General features: G+C 44.4%; 1 protein-coding gene across 2 annotated transcripts; it reads left to right on the top strand.

Moving 5' to 3' along the window:
• The first annotated feature begins 5,764 nt into the window (after nt 1–5,764).
• Nucleotides 5,765–26,706, top strand: LOC143100476 (metallophosphoesterase MPPED2-like). 2 transcript variants are annotated; one of them, XM_076263702.1, is made up of 7 exons: nt 5,765–5,857; nt 7,179–7,408; nt 9,556–9,737; nt 11,663–11,888; nt 22,870–22,985; nt 24,127–24,240; nt 25,578–26,706. In XM_076263702.1, exons 2-7 carry the CDS (start codon nt 7,281–7,283, stop codon nt 25,694–25,696), a joined length of 885 nt encoding a protein of 294 aa, XP_076119817.1. In that variant the 5' UTR covers nt 5,765–5,857; nt 7,179–7,280; the 3' UTR covers nt 25,697–26,706. The 2 variants fall into 2 exon arrangements, with proteins under 2 accessions (XP_076119817.1, XP_076119810.1); XM_076263695.1 differs by having other exon boundaries at nt 5,765–5,944.
• The last annotated feature ends 99 nt before the right edge of the window (nt 26,707–26,805 follow it).

Genomic DNA, 26,805 nt, shown 5'->3' with positions numbered 1-26,805 from the left:
ACAACACATGGGCTGAGGGTTTTAGAATGGTGTATGGCTTGTTTTTGTGCTTTGCCTAACAACCTGTGTTTTCAGTTGTTTTAAAATCCGATATGGTCTGGTGGTATGCATTTTTTTGTTTATGGATTAATTGGCTGTTTTTTTCTGTTAATTATATTGACATACCAGAAGTCATAGGCCTACACGTCTTCACAAGCAAATCCCTCCTCTGATTTACAATGCACAGATTCGAATGAGCCTTGGAATTATCTGACATCTAACAGGTCAATTTTAACAGGCCAATTATAGCCTCAAAGCTACTACAGAATTCAGGATGCAGTCAGACAGTTTGTGCTGTGTACAAGCCCATTTTAGCCTCAAAGCCAAACCCAGCACAGAGGCCTGGATGTGTTCTGACTGTGCAAAAGGAGAGGGACTGGTTGTAGCGACACTGGCCATATGGTGACCGCACAGCTAGCTCACACCTACACCTGAACTCTGGAGCAGACAGAAATACACATACATATACCACCACCCCCCCCCACGCACACACACACACACATACACACACACAAACACACACACACATACCCACACATACACACACACACACACACACACACACACACAGAGCTCAGCATCCACATGGCAGGACTCTAGCTAGCTGCCAAAAGCCCAGTGGCTGAAGCTGATCGAGTGGTTGCCCTCTCGGTGGTGAGCTAATTAAGGCTAGCCAGAGCAGCAGGAGTGCTGGCCTCCCGATCAGAAAAGGCCACTGCGTCCACAGTGGACACAACCACCCACAGTTCCTCACCCCCTCACCAGTGTAATTAACCTTGATTGTTGGACTGCCATACTTTCACTTACCAATGTGGCCTGCTGATTTTTTTTATATATATATATATATATATATATCAGACGGACATTGTTTGACACCTCTATCATTTACTTATTTGTGTAAAAAATCAATGGGGTAAAGATCTCAATTTATTTCCCTACTTAGTACCATTACAGTAAGATGGTCTTTGTTGTAGGCAATAGTAGACGGCAGAGCATGATTTTGGGTATGGTGAAGCAATGAGGTCAAGGCCTGCCACCAGAGACCACTGTGCATAACTCTTCAGATCCCACACTGCTCAGTATTCCCTTCTGCATGAGTATATAATTACTCTAGCAAAAGTAGGTGAACAGCACATTGCTGTTTAAGCCATAACAGTGCTGTGGCTTGCTCAAGTTGTTTCTGTGTGTGGCGTTTCAGATTATTTACATGGGTGTTTTTTTGTTTTGTTTTTGCTGTTGTTAATATGACAGAGGTATACAGACAGGGTTATGGGGGAGGTTCCATAAATTATTCTGTTATTTGTATTCATGTATTCTTCCACCATTGATGATTCAGGCAAATGTTCAGCACAGAAGACTTGGGCAGGAGGGCTGTCTTTACCAATGAAGATACCACACTGCCAAATGGGGAAAATAACGTGGCTAACACTGTATTATTAGGATGCACTAAATAATGAATATTTCACGATGGAGATTATTGATGATAATGCATTTGTCATTCCAAATGATTAGTATATGCATGCATCTTTTTCAGTAACCCTTCCCCCGCATCTGCATGACAATGTCTTTTTCCTTTGCAAGTTTAGACAATTATTTTACCTGTATAATCATAATCCAGTTAGCTGAGAGAGAGGTCTGGTCAGAGGCTATTGGCACCATCTCACAGCTATTGCAGGATAAGATCATTTGTCCTGAGGACAAAGAGGAAGACATACTGCTCTCTGGTCAAAATAGATGAGACAACGCAACATCAAAGAAGAATGGTTGTATTATGATCTTTGTATGAAAAGATTCCTCGGCTGTAAGCATCACAGATCTTCATCCAACTGAAGCCATGCATCTCTGTGCCTTTTTTTTTTTTTGCTGAATTTGAAACTTTGAACTCAATGCAGTGGGTTACCTGAGGCGTGAATCTTACATCCAACTACACGCCACTGTTATTGTTTGAACTGAGCATATACAAAGCCTTCCTCCACACCTCCACACCATCAATATTTATAAGTCCATTCTGAAAGACAGTGAAGGAGGAAAGAGACCATAAAATCATATCTGTTGCCCCGTGGCAGCCATAAATTTACTTCCCTGAGTCTCCATCTGCAGAACACTGGAAGCATATCGTCACAACAGGCATTATGGGGACTGTTCGAGTGATGCCTGCTTGGGAAATGTGTATATGAGCCATTGAAATTCATGAGTATGTCCTTATGCAGCAGTTCAGAGTTATGTGCAAACGCATGAGCCAAATTCCTGTATGTAATGGTCAGAGAGGTGACATTAAGACATGACACTTTAATACAATTTTTTGCGTTTGAAATGCTGTCTAAGAACAGACTCTCTGACTCTCTCTCTCTCCATCTATGTCTTCCTGTCGTGCCATCCTGCATGTACATAGCACCTCTAACCTCACTCTTCCGATAAACCCCCTCTGACAACATCAATGATTAATGACAGTAGAAATAATTGAATCTGGATTGAAAGAGACAAGGGGCAAGAGATGACAGACACCTGGGAGGTTGAGGCCTAAATAACATCTTTACCGAGAGATGTGACATGCCCCCTCTCCCTCCCTTCTTCTCTTCCATCACTGCAATCGCTCTTCAGAGGCTGTCTGTTGGGGGGAAAAGTCTGTAATTCACCGCATCAGGACAAGGTGATGGCAAGGCCAGGGAGTCACGGATCAATACTTCATTTGCAGAGTGAGATTTCACTCCCTCCACTGTATCTGCCTCAGCGCATGTTCCAAACAGGAGGAGAATGGAGTTGAGGTTTTTCAGTGAAAGAGGGGGAGCAGAAGGTTTCTCATTTTCCAGAAACTCTGCAACATTAAAGATGTCAAAACCTGTTTAAGAATCAACGCACACCCGCTCCAGGTCATGGCCTGTATATGTTAATGTTCATGTTTTGCATTCAGAGTCTTTGTCTGTACTGTCTCTCTTTCAACTCTGAGAGCAGCTATGTCGGGGTGGGGGGTGGGGGGGGGGTTGGCTCTAGCAGTTACCGAGAATAATGCCAGTACGATTATATTATAAGTTAAAGAACTGCTCCGCCTGAAGTCTTTATAAGTGTGTGTGTTTTATGTGTGTGTATGTGTCTGTGTGTCTGTGTTTATGTTTATGTGACATTGGTGTTGCTCTATCCTTGTATTCACAATAGCGGTGCTCAATTAGTGTGCCTTGGTAATTCAGTTAGTTTGGTATTTATTACAAAGACAAGCTTGATTTATTGTAAAGCGACCTAATCGAAATCTTCCTGTGGAATTATTGGTCATACAGGATGTTACTATATGCCATAGAATGATTTATCTAATGTCAAAAGGCCATTTAGTTACAAAATGGTCATGTCAGTACAAACAGACTATATCTTGGCAAAAACAATTGTTTCTGAAAAGTAGGTTACATCTGTTAGTGATGGCATTGGAATTCTCTTAGACCTCCTGTAATAATTGAAGGGGTCAAAGGTGACAAACACTTCTTTTGAAGAGGGGCAAAAGGTTAAATCCATGCAGCGGAGGTCAAGGGAATCGGTGTTCTTCATCATAGCCGGGACATATTTCAAATGACTGGATTAACACAGAAATACACGACCTCAGACCGCCGACCTCAAACAGGAGTCAAATTAACTAAAGAAATTATATGTAATGTAATATAGTACAGAGCATAATAACAAAGTAGTGACACAAAGTCTGCTCAAACTGTCAGTGAACCACACAAATTTTGATACATACTAAATATATCTCATGAGAGTAGACTTAAATTTTATGGCAATAAAGTGAAGTCTGCTGTGCTAAAAGTACACGTACTGGACTAGAGACAAATGCTTAGCAGCATGCTACAGAGGAGGACAGCAGGAGAGGCTCAAAGCTTCATCTGGCAGGCCAGACAATGAGTTTGCTTAAGAATAGCTTGGATTCAGGGGGTGGTGGGTAGCTGGGGGAGTTAGAGTGGTGGGAGGGCCTGTCTCCCCTTCAACTAATTACCCCGGCGGCTGTGCCCAGTCAATACTCTCCAGAGGGAGGGCCCGGGCCAGGCTGTTGCGATTGTTCTGTCCCAACAGGGGTTGCCCACGACCCAGTGGTCTGATGCTGCCGCTGAGGCTGGTCCCCCCAGCATTCTGTCAAGTAAGCACACATTGATTCTTCTCCCCTGAAATATGGATCTCTTCCCTTAATCATTATCTTAGAGGTCAACTGACGGTCGTTTATTATGTTGGGGGAGACTGTACCAAAGTTGTGAAATGTCTTCACAAGAACTGCCCTTTTTTTATAAAAGTGTTGTGATGGTACCCTGGACATATGGCGGAGAGAATTGTGTTCGATAAGAATAATGATACAATGGTGGGTTAAAGTGTCTTCCTCTGCCCGCTGAAGTAATTGGCAACCAAGGAAATCCTTGTGCCTCAACTTAAGCATTTTAATAAAGAGAGCGCATAGGGGTCTTTTGAAGTCACAGAGGCACTGCTTATTGTTCCAATCTGAATGTCTTTGTGCATGCACTCTTTCAGGCACAGATGAAAGCCTTGGTGGTGGCATGTCTTCCTGCAGCCTTCCGTGGAGGAGCTCAAAGCATGGACAGACGGCATGGAACACTGAACAGTCTGGTTGCCATGGAAGTGAAGCCCTCAGTCATCCTGTCCTCTCCCCTCCTCCATCTCCTTGTGTTCTGACATGAATCACATACCTGAATACTTCATGTAGCACAGAAAGAAAAAAAGAAAAAAGCCAGACAAACTCATAATGACAACAGCTCTTTTTTCACATCTAAATAAATGGAAAATCAATAGATCCAATGCCTATATTCAGTTAATTCATAAGAAAATATGGATATGGATGGCAGTATCACTGTAGTCGGTGACTGCATGAGTAAGACACTGTATAGATGCTTACATGGTTTAAAGCAATTAGATCGATTGATTTCTTTATAAGGAGCTGGTTAGTAAAAGTGAGCTCAATGAAGGAAAATTCACAGGAGTAACAATGCCGTTAAGACTAGGCAATCAGCTTCATGGCATCACCATGCTTTGAGGTCACAGGCAGCGGTCACAAATCAGACACACAAGTAAATATGCAATCCAGTAAAACAACTACACTTCCAAATTGCAAAACAGCTTGGGTAGCTGTCAATACCAGAAGTGAAATGAAAGATTGAGATTTAAATCAATATGTTGATTCAAAAGGCACATATCAGAGAATGTATGCATACAAGCTTACACACAGGCTATATGATAAAAAAGTAACCATACAGCCATATAATAACAGGCCAACCGGCTAGTACTGTATTGAAAAACATCATTTTTATACATAAAACGGGGATGCGTAGCACTGTAATTTGCCATAGGGTATGCTTTTAAAAGAATCCTGAAAGTATTTGATCAACAGGATATTTGAATCACTGTGATCATATGACTACAATGTTGCATTATTGTTCTCATCTCAAAGTAATTGTTTATTCTAACATTGAAACAATGTAGCATTGCAATTGTAACAATATAACAATGTATAACAATTGTAACATCGTAGTAGAAATTGTTTCTAATGTATTCTATTTTGAAATGTAATAGTTCTAATGTAACCTATTTTTTCGTTATCCCGTGAGCCTAACTGCTGCTACTGTAGGCTACCATGCTCCCTGACCCCAGTGGCCGCTCGCGCTCATTACAGCTGCTCTCTCGGGCTCCCCCTCCTCCCACACCGAAGCTGCTCTCTCCCCATGTCTTTCTATCTCTCCCTCCCACTTCGTCTGTCGCATTTCAGTGAAAGCCAGAGGAGAGACCCTCGGGGTCGAAGGTTCTGCCCTGCCCGCCACGACCTTAGCCTGTCAAGGTATCGAAATTCAACCTATTTCCCGCGGAATATCATACCAGATCACGCAGAAAGGTCTCCACGACACATTTCGGACCACGGAAGAAGGTATTCAGCAGCCGTTTCAAGAAGGAAATCGCGCGTACATAACGAGGCACAAAGCGGTTAGGTTTGAGGTTTGTCATGTATCTAGAGGGGAGAAAGAGAAAGACTAGGATATCTCTCGGTCGTGTAGCCTTTGGGAAATGCAATATTATATCATATCATAATTGCTACATAAGCTATTACATACGATTACAGCCATGGAGCCTAAGTAGTTTCATGTTTTGCCATTCAGTTGTTTCTTGCGATTCGCGGAACGTTACAATGCAATTGGAGAAGTGGGAATACGTTTGTCTGTAATGCATGGTGTCAAAGGTTCACCTTGGTGTATACTGTAGTAGTCTATCCTTGAAAGTATAAAAGAAGTTGACGTTTTAGATCAGAAACTTATTCATGTCTATTCAAGTAAAGGAAACCTGGTTGTAGATTTCATTGATAAATGACAACTCCACGGCGAGTTAGTTAGGCTGTATAGTGTAGTCTTCCAGTGTGTCAGCCAACTACGTTAGGACCCCGTCGTCAAGTCTCATGTTTGAGCAATATTTTCTTTAAGACTGTAACTGCAGCCAGGTGCTTAGAGCAAAGTTCAGTCATGAGTGGCAAGAGATAACGCGAAACTATTTGGAAAGTGCTGTTTAACGTTACTTGAGTCACTGGCTATTATAGTAGTATAGTAGTATTTATTTGAGTCCGGTGTAGGTTTCATGCCAAACACACTTAAGCTATAGGCTATTTCCAATAGAAATATTGAGCAATGTCAAACTTACGCCCTCGGTTTTTTGTTTTGTTTATATGTTTAAAATTGCTCACTGTAGCCTAGAACAAATGGTGGATGTTCTAAAGCTAATCAATGAAGTCATGCGCGGGCAAGGTCAAGTTCAGCGCCCGGAACGAGCCAGACAGCTACTGTCAGTGTACAATAGCTGGTTCTGAGTATTAAATACTAGCTTTTTTTTGTTAACTTGTTATTTGTTAATGACTTGTATTAGTTAATACAATATTGTTATAGGCGAGGTGTCACTGTTTCTCGGCCTGCTGACTAATGAGATGATGTGATTCTCCTCATGATGAGATGACTAAAATCTTGAAAATGTGTTGTAACTGTTAAGGAAAAGTGACTTGGCCTTTGCACCTTCTCACTGCAACACAGATTTATGTTCTTTGTGGACATTGATTTCTGCATTGCAATTCATTTTTCGAAAAAGTGTTGACATGAATGTATTTGGGCTTGCTTGTTCAGATGTGTCAGTAGCCTACCGATGTGCCATTCTTCTGGAGGATGTTTCTGTGTGAGTTGGAACCTGGACCTTTCTGACCTGCTCATGTCCCCTTCAGCCAAGCCATGGCACACAGGATCTCGTCTCAGAGCAAGGCCAGCATCTCAGTGGATGAGTACAGCACTAATCCCACACAAGCCTTCACCCACTACAACATCAACCAGAGCCGCTTCCAGCCACCACATGTGCATATGTGAGTATGCTCTTTCTCTCTCTCTCCCTCTCTCTCTCTGAGTGTGTGTGTGGATGTGTGTGATTTTATATTTACTATCCCCTCATGTGACTCATTTCTTTTATTGAAAGAGTGCCCCACACATGCAGATAATTGGTTAAATTGAGGTATTGATTAATTGTTTGACTGTTTTATTCTCTGATTGATTGTTGTATTGACCAGTTTGGACACCTGGCCTGTTTCTTGCAACATCTTTAGCCATCACACTCCTACTCTCAGTGGGATATAATGTATTTAGGACATACAAACCTGATATATGTTAAATACTTCAACCACAGGCCATTGAAAAGCTTTAGACTGTATAATGATCAGATTTAAGAAATTTGTCATACATTATAACTGGCAATTTATTACAATATTTGCAGCTATGGTTCTTGGCCACTTCCCTATCTCATACTTTTCTTGTATTTAAATGTCAGTGTTTCCCACATAATTGAATTCTATTTGTGGTTGTAGGTTTGCAGAATTAACTTAAATCTGAATGCAACAGTTTTTAATGATGCTAACCAGATTTAAGTACAATTTAGTACAACCTGGAAAATCATTGTGTGGTTGTCAATGTTGATATTGTGGTGGGCCGCCACCTATAAGTCAATGTATGGGAAACACTAAATGTCTTTCTGGAACATGATTTAACCTTCTTATTCAATTCATATTCATGGCCCAGTGATCTGCTGTTAAAAAAACCTGAAGTAGAATAACCTCTATGAAACTTGCTATATACAGACTTAAGTGACAGCTAACATCTACTCAAGGTCCTCCTGATTCAAAGGTCCTGCTCCTCATTCCTCTGATTTTTTTTCAACTCACCATTATCTGCATTGAGTGTAGTTCTACCTCAACAAAATAGCAAAGCTAAACAAATGTCTAAGTCTTTCAAATGGTTTGCGTTATTAAAAAAAAAGAAAAGAAAAGAACTCCATAGTTTGTCTGACAGCACGTGACACACTGCTATAGTATGTGGCCCTCGCTCGGACTTGACAAAAGCTCTACATCTCTGGCGTAATGCTGTATGACTTCAGTGAGCTACAAGGACATCTGCCCTGTATTATATCTCAAATGCCATTTAAGGCTGAATTGCCATTTTCCTGACAGGTACAGGGCCAGACCTCTGTCTGCTCTAGTATTTATTAACTTAAGGGGGTCAGAGGTGACTGCAGTTGATTAGCCTCTCAACAGTGTCTCTTTGACCTGTGGGGTCGCCGCTCAATTGTGAGGAACTGGGCTATTGAATGGTAATGATTGAGATGTAATGAGTGCCTATGTGAGGTGATTAGCTTGGTCGCCTGCTTGGTGGAGGCAGGTGTCACTCTAGATCCTATTTTTATACATTTAAGTAAGTAAGTATAAAAACCAAGATGTCCAGTGCTGCATTTCAGTGTGGGACAAACTAAATATAAGCATACTTTTATTTTGTATGGGTGTCCAGCCAGGAGAGTCAGTAATGTGATTGTGGTACATTTCATTTATTTGTCTAAAAACATTTCTAGAAATGTGAAAACATATCACATTCAACCATTTCTGTGAATTCTGTCTTGGAACATTGGAAGAGTATGTCATACATACATCTGTGATTCGTTCAATCAGTGATTTGAGTCTTCAGTTAGTCCCTTTGCTCTGGGCAGCTGTTCAGTCCTGTCTCTTTTGGGAATACTGTATTGTTGAGGTAATGAAGGTTATCTTGAGGTCTGGTCCTCATAATGCCAGTTTGGGCACCTCAGTAGAATCACTGTAATTTGTTGCTGGGGTAACCAAGGGTCTTTCTATGGCAGCAAACAGCTTGGCCAAAGGAAACTGGAATGGGCCATGCTATTCATAGATTTCAGATTCACACTGCTCTTACTTTGAAATGAATGGGTGTCCACAGTTGGCCAGCAGGTGTAAAATTCTAATTGTTCCGACATCATTAATCTATAGCGCTTGAGAGGGCAATGTATCCTGCTGACCTGAATTTGCCAGACGAGACATGTACCACATGGGTCTAGAGTTGATTAAGCTGGAACTTCCTGTGTTGGTTAGCCTAGGTAGAAACAGCAGAAATACTGGCAGAAATCATTTTAGCACTATACAGTAAAATTGTTGGTCTTTGCTTGTTTGGTTTACTCCAGGGTGGAGCCCACCCCCTACGATGCCCCCAAGCCTGCAGGTCACACTCGTTTCGTTTGCATCTCGGACACACACTCAAGGACAGATGGCATCCAGATGCCGTACGGTGATGTCCTGCTCCACACGGGTGACTTCACAGAGCTGGGCCTGCCATCCGAGGTGAAGAAGTTTAATGACTGGCTAGGTAAGGACTTACATCTTCTCTGCTTCATGCACACCTTATAGCCATCAATCCGCAGGGTACTGAATGCCTTTATCTGATCATTTTTCTAATATGTAGCCTAATGCATATAATCTTGCATTCTACTGTTAGAATGTGTGGTGGGATCCACACCTTCTATGAAGGACTCATCACTGCTTAGTTTCAACTGTACATTTGTGTTCCAAGGTTGACACAAGAGGAGATTTCTTATCCCCCTTTGTTGTAAGAAATGTCCTCTCCTCTACCCCTTGACATCTGATGTTAAATACTCCACACACCTGTACATGCAGCACCTTACAACAAACCTGTATTACCAGTGTAATGTTTGAGGTACTAGCTTAAAAAGTTCCTCTTATTGTCTTTCAGGGTGGGGCAGGATGCTCGATAATCATAGTCATAATCAATTTAATTCAATATTGAGATTACATTAACACTCAATTACTCAATGATTTTGGGAACATTTTCCCTTTTCTAAAGATAAAAAAAAATGTAACAGTAGGTTAAATTATAATTCAGTTGAAAAACAAATAAAACATGCAAAAAGAGTTCATGTATTCAGCCACTGTAAAGGAAAGGGGAGTGCTGGACTTATAACTCAAGACAAAATGAGAGCATTGTGGCAAAATGGAATTATAACAAAATAATCATTATATTACGATTATATTGTTTTCATAATCATTGAAAGTCATAATTGTCAATTAATCCAGTAATTTGATTAATTGCACAACCCACTTCAGAATTAGTGTAAGAATGTTGACCTTTAAAAGAGGATGAAGGCACCTGATTGGTTCATGAAAGGTCTTGTGTAACACAAGCAGATCTTGTAAATGTTTGTCTCTTGATTACAGACCGCAGTCCGAGCAGTTCTCCTCAATCCTGCCTCTTTTAACCTGTCAATCAAGTTGTTTGAAATGTAAAAGGGTTTGAAAATGAGAAGTATTTCACCTTCAGGCTTGTCTTTGTAGACAGGATTGGAGGAGCTCATACTACAGTGTAGATGTGCACAACATTCCAAATGTACTGAAATAATCCCCAGCTCTCCTGAGCTTCAGAAACCAATAATTTGCTTTCCCCTCTCCCCTTTTCTTATCTCACAGAAAGCCTCCATAGTTTTTGCACCACTGTGTAAAGCCAGGGTCCTATTCGAATCCTTATCATACCTAGGTTATGGGACTCAGACTTGCCACTGCAGTCTTCCACCACGGCAATGTAGTCCTCACTATGAATTAAGAGGGATTTTCTAGCCACAGACCTGGCTTTTAACTACTCAGGTATATTAACACGGGGCACTGGCCTGTGACCGTGATCTGATAGGGGCGCTCTTGGCCGTGTTGGGACTGAATGGGCAGGGTGAGCGTATGAGAGGATGTCCATGATTAATGACCAGCGGTTAATCTTTCACCAGACTCCTTCCCTGGCTCACGGTTCACTTGGGAAATAGATAGTGAAATATGCAAGCGTAATTACATGTACTGGCTTTGTAGCTTTTGTTCCACAGTTCCTCCAGATATTTGATTTTTAGACATTGTCTGTGTTGTTAGGGGCAGCTGTGGCCTACTGGTTAGCGCTTCGGACTTTAACCGAAAGGTTGCCGGTTCGAACCCCGACCAGTAGGCACGGCTGAAGTGCCCTTGAGCGAGGCACCTAACCCCTCACTGCTCCCCGAGCGCCGCTGTTGTTGTAGGCGGCTGACTGCGCCGGGATTAGTGTGTGCTTCACCTCACTGTGTGTTCACTGTGTGCTGAGTGTGTTTCACCAATTCACGGATTGGGATAAATGCAGAGAACAAATTTCGCTCACGGGATCAAAAGAGTATATATACTATGCTATACTATACTATACTATACTATACTAACATTCAAGTTTCCAAATATGAATGATACCTTTTATTTTACCCTCACCTACAGGTACTCTACCTCACGAGACCAAGGTTGTCATCGCTGGGAACCATGAGCTGACCTTTGATAAGGACTTCATGTCAGAGCTGGTCAAGCAGGATTACTACCGCTTTCCCTCCATCTCCAAGTTGAGACTTGAGGACTTTGACAATGTGCAGTCTTTTCTCACAAACTGTATTTATCTCCAAGACTCAGAAACCACAGTCAAGGGATTCAGGATATACGGTGCACCCTGGTAAGCAACTCAAGCATTGTTATTCTAATGTAGTAAACACATGTTACAACACGTGCAGTCATCCACTGCATTAGTTGTTTTCCAGTGGTGTGAAATATATGGTGATGTCCTATATTGTCGATTTGCAGATGGATTCCCATTATCTCTTACAAAATTCAAGATCTTATTTCAATTTGTATGCATTGCATAAAACTTTCAGATATACGAAAAACAAACTGAAACCATATACATTTCATTCAAGATGGCTGTGTATTTAGACCTTGTTGTAAAAGACTTGAAGGTTAGAAGGTTCATTTCTCCTGTGTAATGCTTTTTTTATAGAGGAACATGGAGGCTCTCACGGTTTTGTAGCTGAACGGCTGTGGTGGGCAGGGATAAGCGTTCCTCAAAAGCAAATAAGCTTCAGCTGGGGACAGAAAGGCTCTGTCAGGCTATTCCACTGTCAAGTGCAATTGACTTTTCATTTTTGAGCTTTCCGTCCACATATTTATTTTCCCTGCTCCCTCTCCACTTTGGATCAGAGAGATTTTTAGCCTGAGGGTCGGCGAACTTCCAGCCAAAGCTAAGCTGTGTGGGCTATGTGAGGCTAGTCCAACTCTATATCCTTCCACAAGACTTAAAGGTAATACAACGGTTGACCCATCCTGTGAAGTTTTTCCCCTGCTTGGTAGCTTGTAAATTGTTTTATGTTTGAGAGGGACCTATTTAAGTCTGTAATATGCTGTGTGGTGGGCAGCCTGGGGGGGGTTCTGGTCAGACTGAACTGACCTCATTCCTCTTTTTTATGCTGAGTCGTGCGTCCACAGCATATGTCTGGGCCACCGCTACAGTAACTGTTGACAGTCCGAGCTGATTTATAGCCTGGGCCGGTTCTCGGTGGAAGATGAGCCAGCGCTAAGCTGCCTGCACCACCGCTGCCGCGTCGACCCGACACACACACAACCGCTCAGCCCGGTGTGTGTTCTTCATGTGAGGACGCCCACGTACAGTACACCTTCAAATGAGAGTGTTTGTGTGTTGAGTCTATTTAAGGATTTGCATTTACCTCTTACGACGAGCACTGACTTAGTCAACCGCTCGTGCCACAGCTTGGCATGTGTCCTTTGAGTGTGGGAGTTCACAACATAAAATGGAGGTTTCATTTGAGAGATTATTATGGCCTGGACTAGCACGAATGCAGTCAGAGCAGCCGTGCTCTGAGCCCTCACCCACCTCAAAGACATGTCTGTGTCTCTACACGTCAGGACCTGGTGTTCCAAGGCAAGTGCTCCTGGCCAGACTTGTCTGTCAGGGTGTACACAGCCACATCCCTCAATTACACCAAAGCCTGCAATCATTCAGAACAGCTTATACCCTCACATACAGCACACTTTTCAGAAGGACATACCTCCCCCACCCCTCACCCCACGCTCTGGTCCCTATTAGTCCATCTCTCTTGCACTGCACACACGTTCTCACACAAGCGCAGAAGAGGAGGACAGGCAGAGGGTCTTCCTCTGGGGAGGCATCTGGCAGGAGTTTGAGTTACAATGCAAGTGTAAGTGTAGATGGATGTCTCGCAGAAAGTCATTTAGGAGAGTGAGGGGACTGACGTAAGGCTGAATTAGTATGGAAGTCCTGCCGTCATCGGAGAACAGTCTGCAGGTAGATGGACAAGATCATTCTTTGTGCAAATATGCCATTCACTGAGCTGGCAAGGAGTGTGTGTATGTGTGTGTGTGTATCTGTCTGCTCTACAAGAAGCACCTGGGGGTCTTTAAGTTGAAACAGTATATCTCTTCCTTCAAAGGTGTATTGCTGTTTAGTTCAGCTTTTTTTTTTTAATCTGGGAAACATTTCCAAGTTCTGTAGCAAAAGCCTCGGAGAAAAGCCCACATTTCATCTCCATCCTCAGCCATTGAGCGGGGAAGATTATCTTGGTTGGGAGTCAAAGCCGTGCTGGGCGGAAAAGGCATTGAAGAGAGAGGGAGGATGATGGTGGGAGGTCTGCTGCGGGCGGCTCTGAGCTTCTGGGCTGGCCGCGGCTTTTCTTTTCCCAGCCTCTGTGGCAGGATGTGGCCTTTGTGTCCGACACATCCTGGCCCCTTTGTTGCGAGCGAGGGATCAAAATGAGGGGGCCTGACCCCCGACAAGCCCCTCTGAGGGCAGGCTCACAGCGGGCCGCCGTGACCCCTGCCACCCTGGGCCCCCAGTCAGTACAGAGGTCACAGCCCGGGCCCCACGGCAGACATGCCCCAGTGAAAGTCCCAAGCTGCAGACAGGCAGACAGACAGCCTGTGGTTCAAGACAAGTCATGTTCATGTCCAGATTACACCAGTATCATATGCAGTGTCAGTGAGAGAGCACTTCTGTTTTCTGCCTTGACTTGATTATCTCTAATGCCAACAGACAACCTTGACCTTGGATCTTGTATTTGAGAGTTAGTGGTAGTCGTGTAAAGTACTCTTCAGAGTTACTGCAGATATCTCCTAATCCCTCGGACTGTCTGGCAGACACTCCCTCATCCCTCACTCCCTATGATATGTGTGTCATGGAGCCGTCGAACGGCGGCGATTGGTTTGATGAAGGCCTTGGAAGGCTGGGCTGGTGGTGGTGCTGAGCGGGGGAATCAAAGACTTCCCCTAATCCTCTTACGCCCCTGAGGCAGACTTCAGTCATGTGACCCGACGGGTTCAGTCTGGGTAACTGTCAGGACAAGCACACAGCGGGAGAGGGAGAGAGAGGACAGGGGACGGAGGGTGTGGCCATAGGGTTGCCTCGGAAACCATACCATGGCGTGGGCTTTCAGACTCACACTTCAAACGGATCAAAACGAGAAAAACCAAAAAGCTTTGCACCGCGGCAGTCAGTGTAGGATGTGTGTCCATAGTGGCATCGGGTTGCGAGGGTGCTGGCACAGGAAAGGCGCGCAGACTCGACCCCTCTCTACCCAAATGCCCACGCCACGCGGGCAGTGCCAGTTATCGACTGTTGAAACTGCCCGTTGTCTCAGGCTCATCTGCATGGTTGATTTCCTGTCGGGTTTTGGTTTGTCAGTCAGATGGATGGGAACTGGAACAGAGCCAGGGGTGGAGAGGTCAGGCTGTGCAGTCTGGTGCATGTCTCTGTGTGTGTGTGTGTGTGTGTGTGTGTGTGTGTGTGTGTGTGTGTGTGTGTAAGAGAGAGAGAGAGAGAGAGAGAGAGAGGGAGAGAGAGAAAGGGGGAGAGAGAGAGAGAGGGAAGGAGGGAGAGAGAGATAGAGAGAGAGAGGGAGGGAGAGAGAAAGGGGTAGAGAGAGGGAGAGAGAGAGAAAGGGGGAGAGAGAGAGAGAGGGAAGGAGGGAGAGAGAGATAGAGAGAGAGAGGGAGGGAGAGAGAAAGGGGGAGAGAGAAGGAGGGAGAGAGAGAAAGGGGGAGAGAGAGAGGGAAGGAGGGAGAGAGAGAGAGTGAGTGTGAGAGAGAGTGTCAGCTGAGAATTAAAGTTGAGAGCTCAAAAGTGTATCTCACTGCTCAGCTCTTGAGTGCCAGTATTTGTGAAAGACAAGACAAGCGCATGTGATTGTGACCAATTGCTCCAACACCATTGTGGCCAACTGAAGCAAACTACACTATGGAGTTTGATAAGGCCCAGGCGAAATGTGAAGGTGAAAATGTGAATTCTTTAAACTCTCTCACACAGTGTTCTCTTTGTGCTTCCTCGAGCCTTCAGAAACCTCAGGAACTAGCCAAATAGAATATTCAGTTTAATGTTTATTTTCGTCTTCCATCTTTAATAATCTGTGACGATAAATAAAGTCTGTTTTTGAAAGACGTCCTAGTTCCTATTCTTACATACCGTTCCACAACTGCACATTGTCTGCTTGGCGTGGGCCGCCCCTCCTAACCCCCACCCCCTGCCTCGGTGCCTTACCTGCCCGCGGCTTCAATTGTGAAGTGACCTCTCACCTTAAGGTGTTGTCATTTCTCAGCATTAATTGGGAAGTCATGCACACTCCAGTCTACTCTACTCCCACTCGGTGCTGTCATCACTGGCAGTGGCGATGGCAGCAACTGTTCCTAGACCAGGAAGAGCCCACTGGGTGGGCGACCACAAGAGGGGGGCCAAGCCAGTGCACAGAACAGCCTGGGGGCACGGGGGTGGGGGGGGTGGGTGCGTGTGGGGAAGGCAGAAGGGCAGTTTGATTTGGCTAGATTTGAGTGAGTATCTCGCACGAAGAGCACTGGAGTTCCTCTTCCACTTGCTTATGCTGAGAGAGGGAGAGATAGACAGAAAGAAAGAGAGAGAGAAAGAAAGAAAGAGAGAGGGAGGAAGAGAGAGAGAGAGGAAGAGGTTCCCTGCGGCTGTACATGAGTTAGGAGGTGACCCACCACTGCCTCTGCAGAGAGGACCTTCAAACAGGAAGCGAAGCTTAAACAAATGTTTTCCCATCTCTCCACGGCCCCTGCTGGTTCCCTCTATTTGCATACACCGGGGGGTTGGGAGGTGAACTTACAACTGCTGCTGTGAGCTGTTCGTACCAGCTCTCCTCTTACTTTGTGTATGTGTGTGTGTGTTTGTGTGTGTGACTGTGTGTGTATCTGTCTTATGTGTGTGTGTGTGTGTGTGTGTCTGTCTGTCTGTGTGTGTGTTTGTTTGTTTCCCACTGCCATTAGCAGCCTTATAGCATAATGACATAAAATAAGTGCTTTATAATGAGCATCGGCCCAGCAACAACGACTCTAATGACCTATGAAGGAGCCAGTCACATGCCCTTTCGTAAACAAGTCGGCTGATTGATTTCACTGAGGGGGCTCCCAGTTAATGTGTGAGTGGGAGAGAAAGAGAGTGTGTGTGTGTGTGTGTGGGGAGGGGGGGTGGAGTGGATAATGTCATGCCCATGATGGAGAAACCAGAGAGGCTGAAGCCAGAAGGATGTAGCTGATTCTAGGCTATTAGAGCTAGGCGGCTAAGGGGATGGATGCTCCTGGACAGCTCAGGCTCCCCTTGCTAAGCGTATGTGACTGGGGGAGCGAGTGTGTTTCACAGGCGCGTGTGGTGTGGTGCTGTCCACAGTCCCAGAGGCGCACTGGAAGTGCTTGTATTGTCACTGTGCGTGCCGCGTCCTGTTCTGCCTCCCCCAGCACTCCTGTGCAGAACCTCTGTCCACTCGCCTGCCCCCACGGCTGTCGAGATATGTCCGTCTCTCTCTCACGTCCCCTGCTCCAAAGCCCTCTCTCTCATACGCACACTACTCACACACTCCACTCACACGTTCAGACACACACAGTCTCTCTTTCTCTCACACACACACATGCATACCATGCACAAAACACACACACACACACATATGCACAAACACACTTTCTCTTCCATTCTCTCTCTCTCATACATACACTTTCTTTCTCTTCTTCCCTCTCTCTCTCTCTCTCTCTCTCCGGCTGGCCCCTGTGTGTCAGGGCAGGATTAATATTTGAATGTTCCTCCGTGGCTGGGCGAGGACGGGAGGGAGGTGCAGGCCCCAGCATTTGCACCACGGGGGCTGCTTCATAAATAACCCTGAGGAGGCAGGCAGACAGGCAGGTCTCTCAGAGCTGGAACAGCTGGCTGCCCAATCCACCACGGCCACTGCCTGCCCCTGTGCAGGGGTTGACACAGACATAACACATGCAAAGGGAGCTCCACAGCTGTGACTCTGGTGGTTGAGAAGATGGAGAGGATTGCACACTGGCATCATATATCATATGGCGGTGCGTTTGTTTGAAAGCTGAGGTCTTGGCATTTGTCCATTTGCTTGGAATCCACTCCCATCTCACATGCTGCTGCTTTCGTCAGAAGATTTTGGTCCTTCGACTGTGTGTAACCGTGTCCAATGGGTGTGTGTATGTGTGTGTGTGTGCATCTGTGCACTGTTCAACCAAGTGCAGTGTTTCCTCTAGGATTTTTTTAAGCAGTGGGGGCAGGCCCCACAACAAACCCCCCCCCCCCCCCCCCCCCCCCCCACGACACATAGCCTACATAAAAAAATATTTTTTTTATAGCCTATAATTTAGTATGAAAAGTATTTCTTTTAAAATATGAATTGCTTAAAAATACTGCTAATTTTATGCTGTTTGACAAATGTATAAATTGTGCACTGTCGCTTTAATTCACGTTTATTTCTCAATGATCTTCTGCCTGCTCCGCTATGGCTAGTGCTGTACCTACGGCTGGGCCCTCTCACAGTTTTTAAATGGTCAGTAGTGGGAACTATACTGTTGCCTTCATGATTTCCTTTTAAAAGTTTCTTATAAGAAGGATATATCAATTATCAACAATGACAAGCAAGCTGGAACCTGCGGCTCTCTCTCCCTCTCGTGAGTGCAGACGCTTTCCCAATTAAATGGATCACATAATGTTCACGTTAGATCTGCTGCAAAGGAGTTAACTTAGTTTAACATGATGTTATCTCGATTTAACATGGTGTTTTGACATTGACATTGCAAACGTTCTCTAAGGAGAGTGAAAAGCAGTTTGCAGTAGTCGTCTCTATCGCAGGAAAAAAATAGCGAGCAGCCGGATAACCAAATGAAATGCTTGGCGGGCCGGATGAAAATGCTCGGCGGGCCGCAGTTTGCCCACCCCTGGCCTAGGCTAAGCATTCTGTAGCCTAATTCGTTAGACATTTTAAAAAATGGTTGCACTTCTTTTTGCTAATTTTCACATTTAGCAACAAGGGTAACAAACGTTTAGGTCGTGCGGCCTTTGTGCGTCTGTGTAGACCAAATTATTAAAAAATAAACTTTTCCGTGTCATACAACACAACTATTTATTTTAACATCATTACATCTATTACTACATCTATAGACTATTTCCCATTTGTATTATATTAGTGACTCACTTATCGTTTTAATGTTTCCAGATGTTTGATATCAGGACGTGAGCTGTCAGAACTGACAAGTTGAACGTTGTCTTATTAAAACGGACCCACCGCGGTGACGTTTTTGGTGGAGGTGTTGTTTAATAGTGACTCAGAAGAAAGCAAACCCACACACTATGTGGAGGTAAACTGGACAGCCCCAAACCTCTGAATAGTTCTGCTTGTTGTTAAATTGCAATGTTAGCGGCTGCCAACGGGGGGTGCATAATGTCGGCAGGATCATTTAAAAGGCAACTGCGACTATTGTGCGTCTGTCCCATTTCTGATACCATGGGGGAAGAAAATTAAACCGTGGCGGGCCGCCACTACCAAATCAACAAAGAGGAAACAATGAAGTGACAGACAGGTGACATTTCAGAGGACGCCCCCCTCTCTCATATTCTATAGCTGCCGGCTTCTGTGGGGTCGTCTGGTGGTGGGATGATAGATTGATAGATAGATAGATAGATAGATACTTTATTGAAATTCAAGGTCTCAGTAGCATACAGACATCACACACACATTCACTAACAGCAGAAAAAAGTAATTAAAAGTATATAATATAAAAAAACACAACTAAGCAATAAGGACGGTAGAAGATAAAAAATATACTAAATATACTAAAATACAAATTCTACTAAATAACACTTAATCTAAATCAATTCTTAAAACAGTATCCACAAAAAACACAAAAAACAAAAAATTGAAGATTGAGATGCGAGGTGGGGTTGGGTGGGGTGGGGCACGGGCGAGAAACAGACAGAGAGAGAGAGAGCAGGAGCGGAGGAGGCTGCCCCCGGCCCACGTGCCGTGCCAGCAGACCGCGTGCCTCTGAGCCTAACGGCCGGTGAAGGATTGGCCCCCTGAGAAAGAGCCGGCGCGCCAGCCTCTAAAGGAGCCACTCAGCTTTATTTACCCGGCCATCAATCACCGGGCCAGCAGCCTGTCCGCCAAGCCCACTCAAAGCCCCAGAGCTAGCCAGCCAGGGCACCCTCTCTCTCTCTTTTTCTCTCTCTCTCTCTGTCTGTCTGTCTGTTTCTGTCCTCAGGCCCATGGTCCTTATCACCCCTCACAGGAACCCTAACAGCCATGGCTCCTGATGGATCAACTAACACAGGATGGCTTTTACAGGGGATACAATGATAGTGGGCAGATATATCATCTCCGGATATTCCCCTGAGCTGATAGGATCTGTTAGGGTTTTTTTTTTTCCTGTCACTCCATTTGTTTTTTAATTGTGGTCATTTGATCCCCATGTTTCTGTTGGTATTCATAGTAAACACATTAACCATTGTGCATAAGCAGGAAGGTATTTTAGAGTGCATCCTCATGACAAGCCAGTGGACGGTTGCATTTCACTTAAACAACATGATGGACAGCCCAGGTCAACCCAAATCATAGTACTGAATGTTGGTTCTGTAGAGGTCCCCTTGGACAGGTTGTATCACTCTGCTGGTAGTCACCTCGCTTCTTATGCTGTCATGTTGCTATATTTACTCTTAAAATGAAAATAAAAGATCAAATGACTTTCCTCAGACTTCAGATACTTCTTGCTATTCAGAAAGACTCAGTGAGCAACTGAAGGTGAATTTGAGTCGTGAACATGCCAACCCAACGCTTGGACCAGGTCATGAATTTAACAACACAACTCAAGTTGAGCAAAGAACAAACCCCCTGTATGTTCCTAAAACTCCTGTCCCTTCAGCGCTGACATGCATCCCAAGTTCCCATTGTGGCTTAAAAGATAATTTTAGAGTATGCCTGCTTCAGACTCTTTTCTCGTCAGTCTTTTGTGTTTGTGGATGCCACCTGGAAGAGCTGGATGTTAAGTGTCCCAGTTTCCCCCGTCTTCATCTGTTCATGGCACCATGCCCAAACCTTTTGCTATGGCCCCATTGTGTGTGTTCTAGATGTCACTGAGCAAATTATGTAAAAAGGATTTTTACAAGGAAGCAGAGAGTTAAGCTGTCACTCAGACACCTTTTTTTGACTGGCATGAGAAGCGCCTCCTTGGTTTGTGGTCTGTTTTTATTTTCCTCAGAATGTTTTGTGTAAAGCATCCTTGTCCCTAGATTGTTTGCTCTCTCCCTTTCTCCCTCTCTCTCTCTCCCCCCCTTCTCCCTCTCTCACCCCCCCCCCCCCCCCCCTGTATCTTGTTGAGTGAGAGGCTGATGGGAGCCCTGAGGTCTGAGAGGGGCTGCTGAGAAAGGCACCCTACTCCCACCCCTCCCAACCTCTACTTCCTGCCTGAGTGAGCCCAGCCACCACCTACAGCCCATCTCTTATCTGTGTCCATGTTCATATCGCCTCGTGCACCAATGGGCTCACATCTGATCTGACAAAGAAAGTTGGTACAGCAACAAATTATGTCCAGTGTGATGTTGGTCACTTCATTAGGTATTGTATGTGATTGATTTTGTGAACTCAGGGATCTCAGACAACAGTGGTTATGCTGTAGAGATGTTTCAACTGTGGAGTGGATCTGAGGTGCGTCCAAATTCAGAAACATAGGCAAATGTTCGTGAACATTTGCAAACAGTTTTTTGTTTGCTTTGGGCTCTCCATAAACATAAACAAATTCCTCCACAAACATACAGGGAAGCTGGATGAAGGGTTATCGTGGAAATGGAATGTTTACATTAAATCGTTCAATCAAATTTAACAGAACATATTTGCCGCCCATATTGGCTTCTGTGCAGCGGCTGTGCGTCTCGAGCCCATCTCCTCCCTGTCGCAGCTCGAGTGCGCAGCTCGTGAGTGACTGTGATCAACACTGACTGCGCGTGTTTGTCTGTTGTCTTCTCCCAGCCACAACAACGTCTGCAGTAGAGATCCAGACACATGGCCACGGAGCTTAACACGCGCTCTCTCAGCCTGTGCCTGTCTGCTAGCCTTCTTCATTTGCTCTCATGCAGGCCCAAGCCTTCTGCCTTTACCTACCTCCACCACAATCAAATAAATGTGTATTACACACATCAGAATTTGAAATGTACTAATTATGCTCTTGTATTGTCTTTTTTTTTTTTTTTTTTTTTTTTTTTAAAGTATATTTTTTTGGGGCTTTTATGCCTTTATTGCAGATAGGACAGTGGAGAATGACAGGAAGTGAGTGGGAGAGAGAGTCTGGGTGGGATCGGGAAAGGACCACGGGGTGGGAATCGAACCCGGGTCGCCGGCGTACAGTGCAGGTGCCCCAGCCAGGCTGGGGCCGACTCTTGTATTGTCTTGTGTATATTTGTACATTTCAAGCTCCACACAAGCACAAGTACGCTCACAGACCTCTTCCCTCAGTGTAAGCTGTCCAGCTGTCCACTGTGCACAAGGCTCTCGTCCCCCCGCGTGCGCTGTAAATACATCAGCGAGTGCTCGGTCATGATTTCGGCCAGCTGCTGGCGAGCGCCTGCATCCCAGAGGGAGGAGTAAAACTCTGATTAACATGCCTGCGCTCATTGCCACCGACAGGCGTGATCAGTCTCCCCGCTCCTCCCTCTCCTCCTCCTCGTCCTCCTCTCGCTTCTGGCTATGCCCTGCCAAAGATGCCCAAAGCCAGTATCTGAAATGTAATACTCTGGCGGCGGTCAAATGTCCAGTGGCCTGTTTGCTACCGGCTCTAACCCCACTCACATTCTTCCATTTGTAATCAGTGTGTGGAGCAAGTAGCCTCAGTGATGTGAAGTTACAGGACTGCACCGTTGGCTGTTGTGTGAGTTAGAGTGTGCCTAACTCACACAACACAACAATGAGTAGCCTCAGTGATGTGAAGTTACAGGACTGCACCGTTGGCTGTTGTGTGAGTTAGAGTGTGTCTAACTCACACAACACAACAATGAGTAGCCTCAGTGATGTGAAGTTACAGGACTGCACTGTTGGCTGTTGTGTGAATCAGGGTGTGCCTGGCTGGAGGAGAAGCAGAGGTGGACATCCTAGCTTCAGAAAGTTCCAAAAATGTGTCCTTCCCAACCACTCCCTAAACCATCGGATCCTAATTAGTTAAACAACTCGATGTACTGTATTTCCTGATATTAGGTCTGTATTACGTGCATAGCCTCTCTGAAGCCAGGATATCCACCCGTGATGAGATGGGAGGTTGTTTTTGGTTTCATGAGTTTTTATCTGTGTTTCCCGCAGGACTCCCTGGTTTAACAACTGGGGCTTTAACCTGTCGCGTGGCCAGGCTCTACTGGACAAGTGGAACCAGATCCCCGAGGGCATCGACATCCTCATGACTCACGGACCCCCCCTTGGTAAGCTACCTCCCCCACCCCCACCCACCCCCGATGACTCACACAGCCGTCTGCGCGCCGAGCCAGTCTGCATCACTTTTCATGACAGAAAAAAAGAAAACTCACAGTCAATTCTGTACTCTGCAGACAAATCCACAGAGGGTTTTTTCAGACAGCCACTCTGTCTGCTGCTAATGCAGGATTATCCATTTGCAAATGCATTAGATTCAAATGGAAACCCTGTAAGAATCTGAACACATTATTCGCGAATTTTTGTGAGATGCTTTGTTTACGCAGTGACTCAAACGCAAATATAGCCTAGAAATCTAGACGCGCCCCTAGCGGCAGCAAATTAAATTTGCTGCCAGGGCTAGTCTAGCAACTCTCCGTTGGCTTGTGAGCTCCAGAAATCGAAACTTAATCAGGCCATTATAATCGTGTATAGAGTCGTTTGGTGGGCTTAACATAATGATTGATGGCAGAGTTGCAACGGTTTGGCTTGAATTCCCTGCTACTTGAAAACAAATATCCTATTGCGTCCTATTGCGTGCAGAGGGAATTTGAAAGACAACTGATTATTCCGCCCCTCGGACTGAGCACTGGGAACGGTGAGTGCCCAGACCCTACATTTTAATGTGGGTCTGGCTCGCTAGGCTAACGCAAATACTGTATAGCCTAAATTTGGTTGGTAAACCAAGCCTTGATAATGTGAGGCTTTAAAACCCCATATATATTACTCAAATGTTTTGCACCATTTTTTTAAAGAAAGTGCTGCATTTTTCGGTCTATATAACTATTTAACCAAATCCTGCCAAAATATTAGCTAGCTATCCTCAAATATCGCCTTTTCAAATTGTAATCACATCTCCTGTTTCCTCTCACCACCCAGGCTATTTGCAGAAGTCACTGGCATCTGGTTCAGCAGTCATTAAACAGCTCCCCAGTATTCATATGTGGCTTGAACACAGTCTATAGACCCTTTCAACAATAAAAACAAAAACAATGCTTGAACGTTCTATTTGGGCCCCAATCTACTTCATCTGCATTAAGATAACATATGGAATGTTAAAAAGGAAGTCTTGTGGGGCCAACTATGATGCTGATAATGGAACTCTCTTGAAAGGGTCCATAGATATATTTTTTGCCATGTTTATGTTCTCAGGTTTCCGGGACTGGGTCCCCAGGGATCTACAGAGGGTAGGCTGTGTAGAACTCCTGAACACGGTACAGAGGAGAGTTCGTCCCAAGCTACATGCGTTTGGCCACATCCACGAGGGTGAGCAACTGATCAAATCACACCACTATCATATCTGATACTAGTGATACCTGAGATACCTCCGTCATTCTGTCTCTGTCTCACTGTTTTTCTGACTTTGTTCTCCTTACCAAAAATAAGTTTATGGAAGTATACTTGGCTTATACTTATACTTATTTATAATTAAGTATACTTGGCTTATACTTATCTCGTCGGTGATTGGCTGGAACAGTTTATGTTTTTATGGTCAAGGCTGGACCAGGGGGGTATTCCAAGTACGTAGTTTAGTGACAAACCTGGGTAAGTTAACTCGGAGTAAATGGTAAACCTCCTACAGTAATAGAAGAGCTGCATGGCTTCATTCTCCAAACAAAACAATGCCGTAGGGCTCTGCCGTAGAGGTTTACCACTTACTCTGAGCTAACTTACCCAGGTTTGTCACTAAACTACGTACTTGGAATACCCCCCAGGTTGTTTTTGTTGCCGTTTTTGGAGCCTGGGATGTCCACAGAGACCGCATTTTTTTACAGTGTATTCAGGGTACAGACAGCTAGCGGATGGTGAGGTGATGTTTGCTGTATGTGACAAAAAATGTTTTAGCTTAGAAACCGTATAACATGGGGGCAGCCGTGGCCTACTGGTTAGCGCTTCGGACTCGTAACCGGAGGGTTGCCGGTTCGAACCCCGACCAGTAGGCACGGCTGAAGTGCCCTTGAGCAAGGCACCTAACCCCTCACTGCTCCCCGAGCGCCGCTGTTGTTTCAGGCAGCCCACTGCGCCGGGATTAATGTGTGCTTCACCTCACTGTGTGCTGAGTGTGTTTCACTAATTCACAAATTGGGATAAATGCAGAGACCAAATTTCCCTCACAGGATCAAAAGAGTATATATACTTATACTTATACTAACATTTCACCTTTAAACTTGTGCAAACAGAGCACCTTTAAACTTTTAGTTTGCTGAGGATATGTTTTAAGTATAATAACATAAACCAAAAAGTGGACTAGAAGTGTATATTGGCAGTATGTGGCAGTGGCTCCGGAGGTAGAGAGGTTGTTCATGAACCGGAATGTTTGCAGGTTCAAGCCCGTAGTTTTCAGTACAGTTGCAGTACAAAATAAAGTATACTTACTAGTGTACTATTATAAACTGAAAAGTGGGCCAATTTAGTCCTAAGACATATTAACATAGTACATTTACAAGTACACCACAAGTACATTTATACTAGTAAACTTACTACATAAAGTAAACTTGGGAATTACACTTCAAGTTTACTTAATAAGATGAACTTTTAGTATATTTTTTTTGGTAAGGGTCATTTTTAACTCCATCTCTGTTTCGCTCTTTCCCTCCCACCAGGATATGGTATCATGACAGATGGCTACACAACATTCATCAACTCCTCCACCTGCACAGCCAGCTACCAGCCGACCAACCCCCCAATCGTCTTCGACTTAGCCAACCCTCAGAGCTCCTGAGAGAGCACTGCTTAGTACCTGACTTTACCATATTGTTGGTCTACTTCTCACACAAGGAACACCTAGGAGGGGCAAAAGGACTGACTGCATCTTGAACAGGTCTGAGACCTGTTGCCAGTCACCCATTGGAGCTCCTTTCAAGAATGAACTCTTGGACCCAGCCATATTGATACCATGTTGTATGAACCTCCGTTTAGAGAACTTTTGGGACTACCAGTGGCATTTGCTTGTGTACCAGAACACATAAGCTTCTAATTTGAAAGACGCGTCTGAAAAGTGCATTTAATGATACTGCAATTTGTCAGCAATACTGTATTTGACCTACGTTTCTAATTTAAGAGTGGCTCTGTTGATGTATATTTGCTTATTTATTTAAGGCCTTTGCATTAACGAGGTGCGATTTTAGTGTGGAATCCCCTTGTGCAAACTCCACCATGCCGGCTTCTGCTCGCCATCACCATAAAACTCACCATGCACAGGTCATTTGTTACGATTTAGCAGGTATATGTGCTCGAGAACAGCTTCAATCTGGTTACCCCCTCTGTAAAATGAAACTGAAATTAAATTTCAAATGGATGGTGACTTGGCAGTTTAGAATTGTATTGACTGTAAATGTTAAGGATGCGTGTCTGTATGTGTGTGTGTTGTACATTACATATATAGTATGAACTCAACAATTTCATTTGATCGTTTTTTTCTTTTCTTTTTATTATTTAATGGAATCCAGGACATTTGATACAATGTGAAGATGAAACAAAAGCTTGTAAACTTTCTGTAACCAAACCACCACTGTTGGTGAGCTTCGCTGTCCTTTGTGGTGTATTGTTTTCTTTGCACTGTGTTGAAATGCAATCTTGCTCGCACAAATTTTTTTTTTATAGTCTATATTGCTGGTGAGTCACTTCAGTTGCTGTAAATGCTTTGTACCCTATGTTTATGAGACATTTTTTATTCATCATGGTATCTAGCTGACTTTATATGCAAATAAAATTGCAAAATTTTTACCTCAATCCAGTTTTACCCTCATGAACACATAGATAAGCAGTTAGTGACCAAACTGTGTCAAGTGTAATTGTTGGCCTTACTCACATTGCACTAGCACTGCCCTG

This window comes from Alosa pseudoharengus, unplaced genomic scaffold (assembly GCF_046254945.1).
Source record: "Alosa pseudoharengus isolate Yale_2024_CS ecotype anadromous, Long Island Sound unplaced genomic scaffold, YU_APseudo_1.1 YU_APseudo_1.1_scf_10, whole genome shotgun sequence".
Classification (NCBI taxonomy): domain Eukaryota; kingdom Metazoa; phylum Chordata; class Actinopteri; order Clupeiformes; family Clupeidae; genus Alosa; species Alosa pseudoharengus.
The sequence above is the reverse complement of the archived record's forward strand: the minus strand, read 5'-3'. Positions and strand labels throughout refer to the sequence as shown.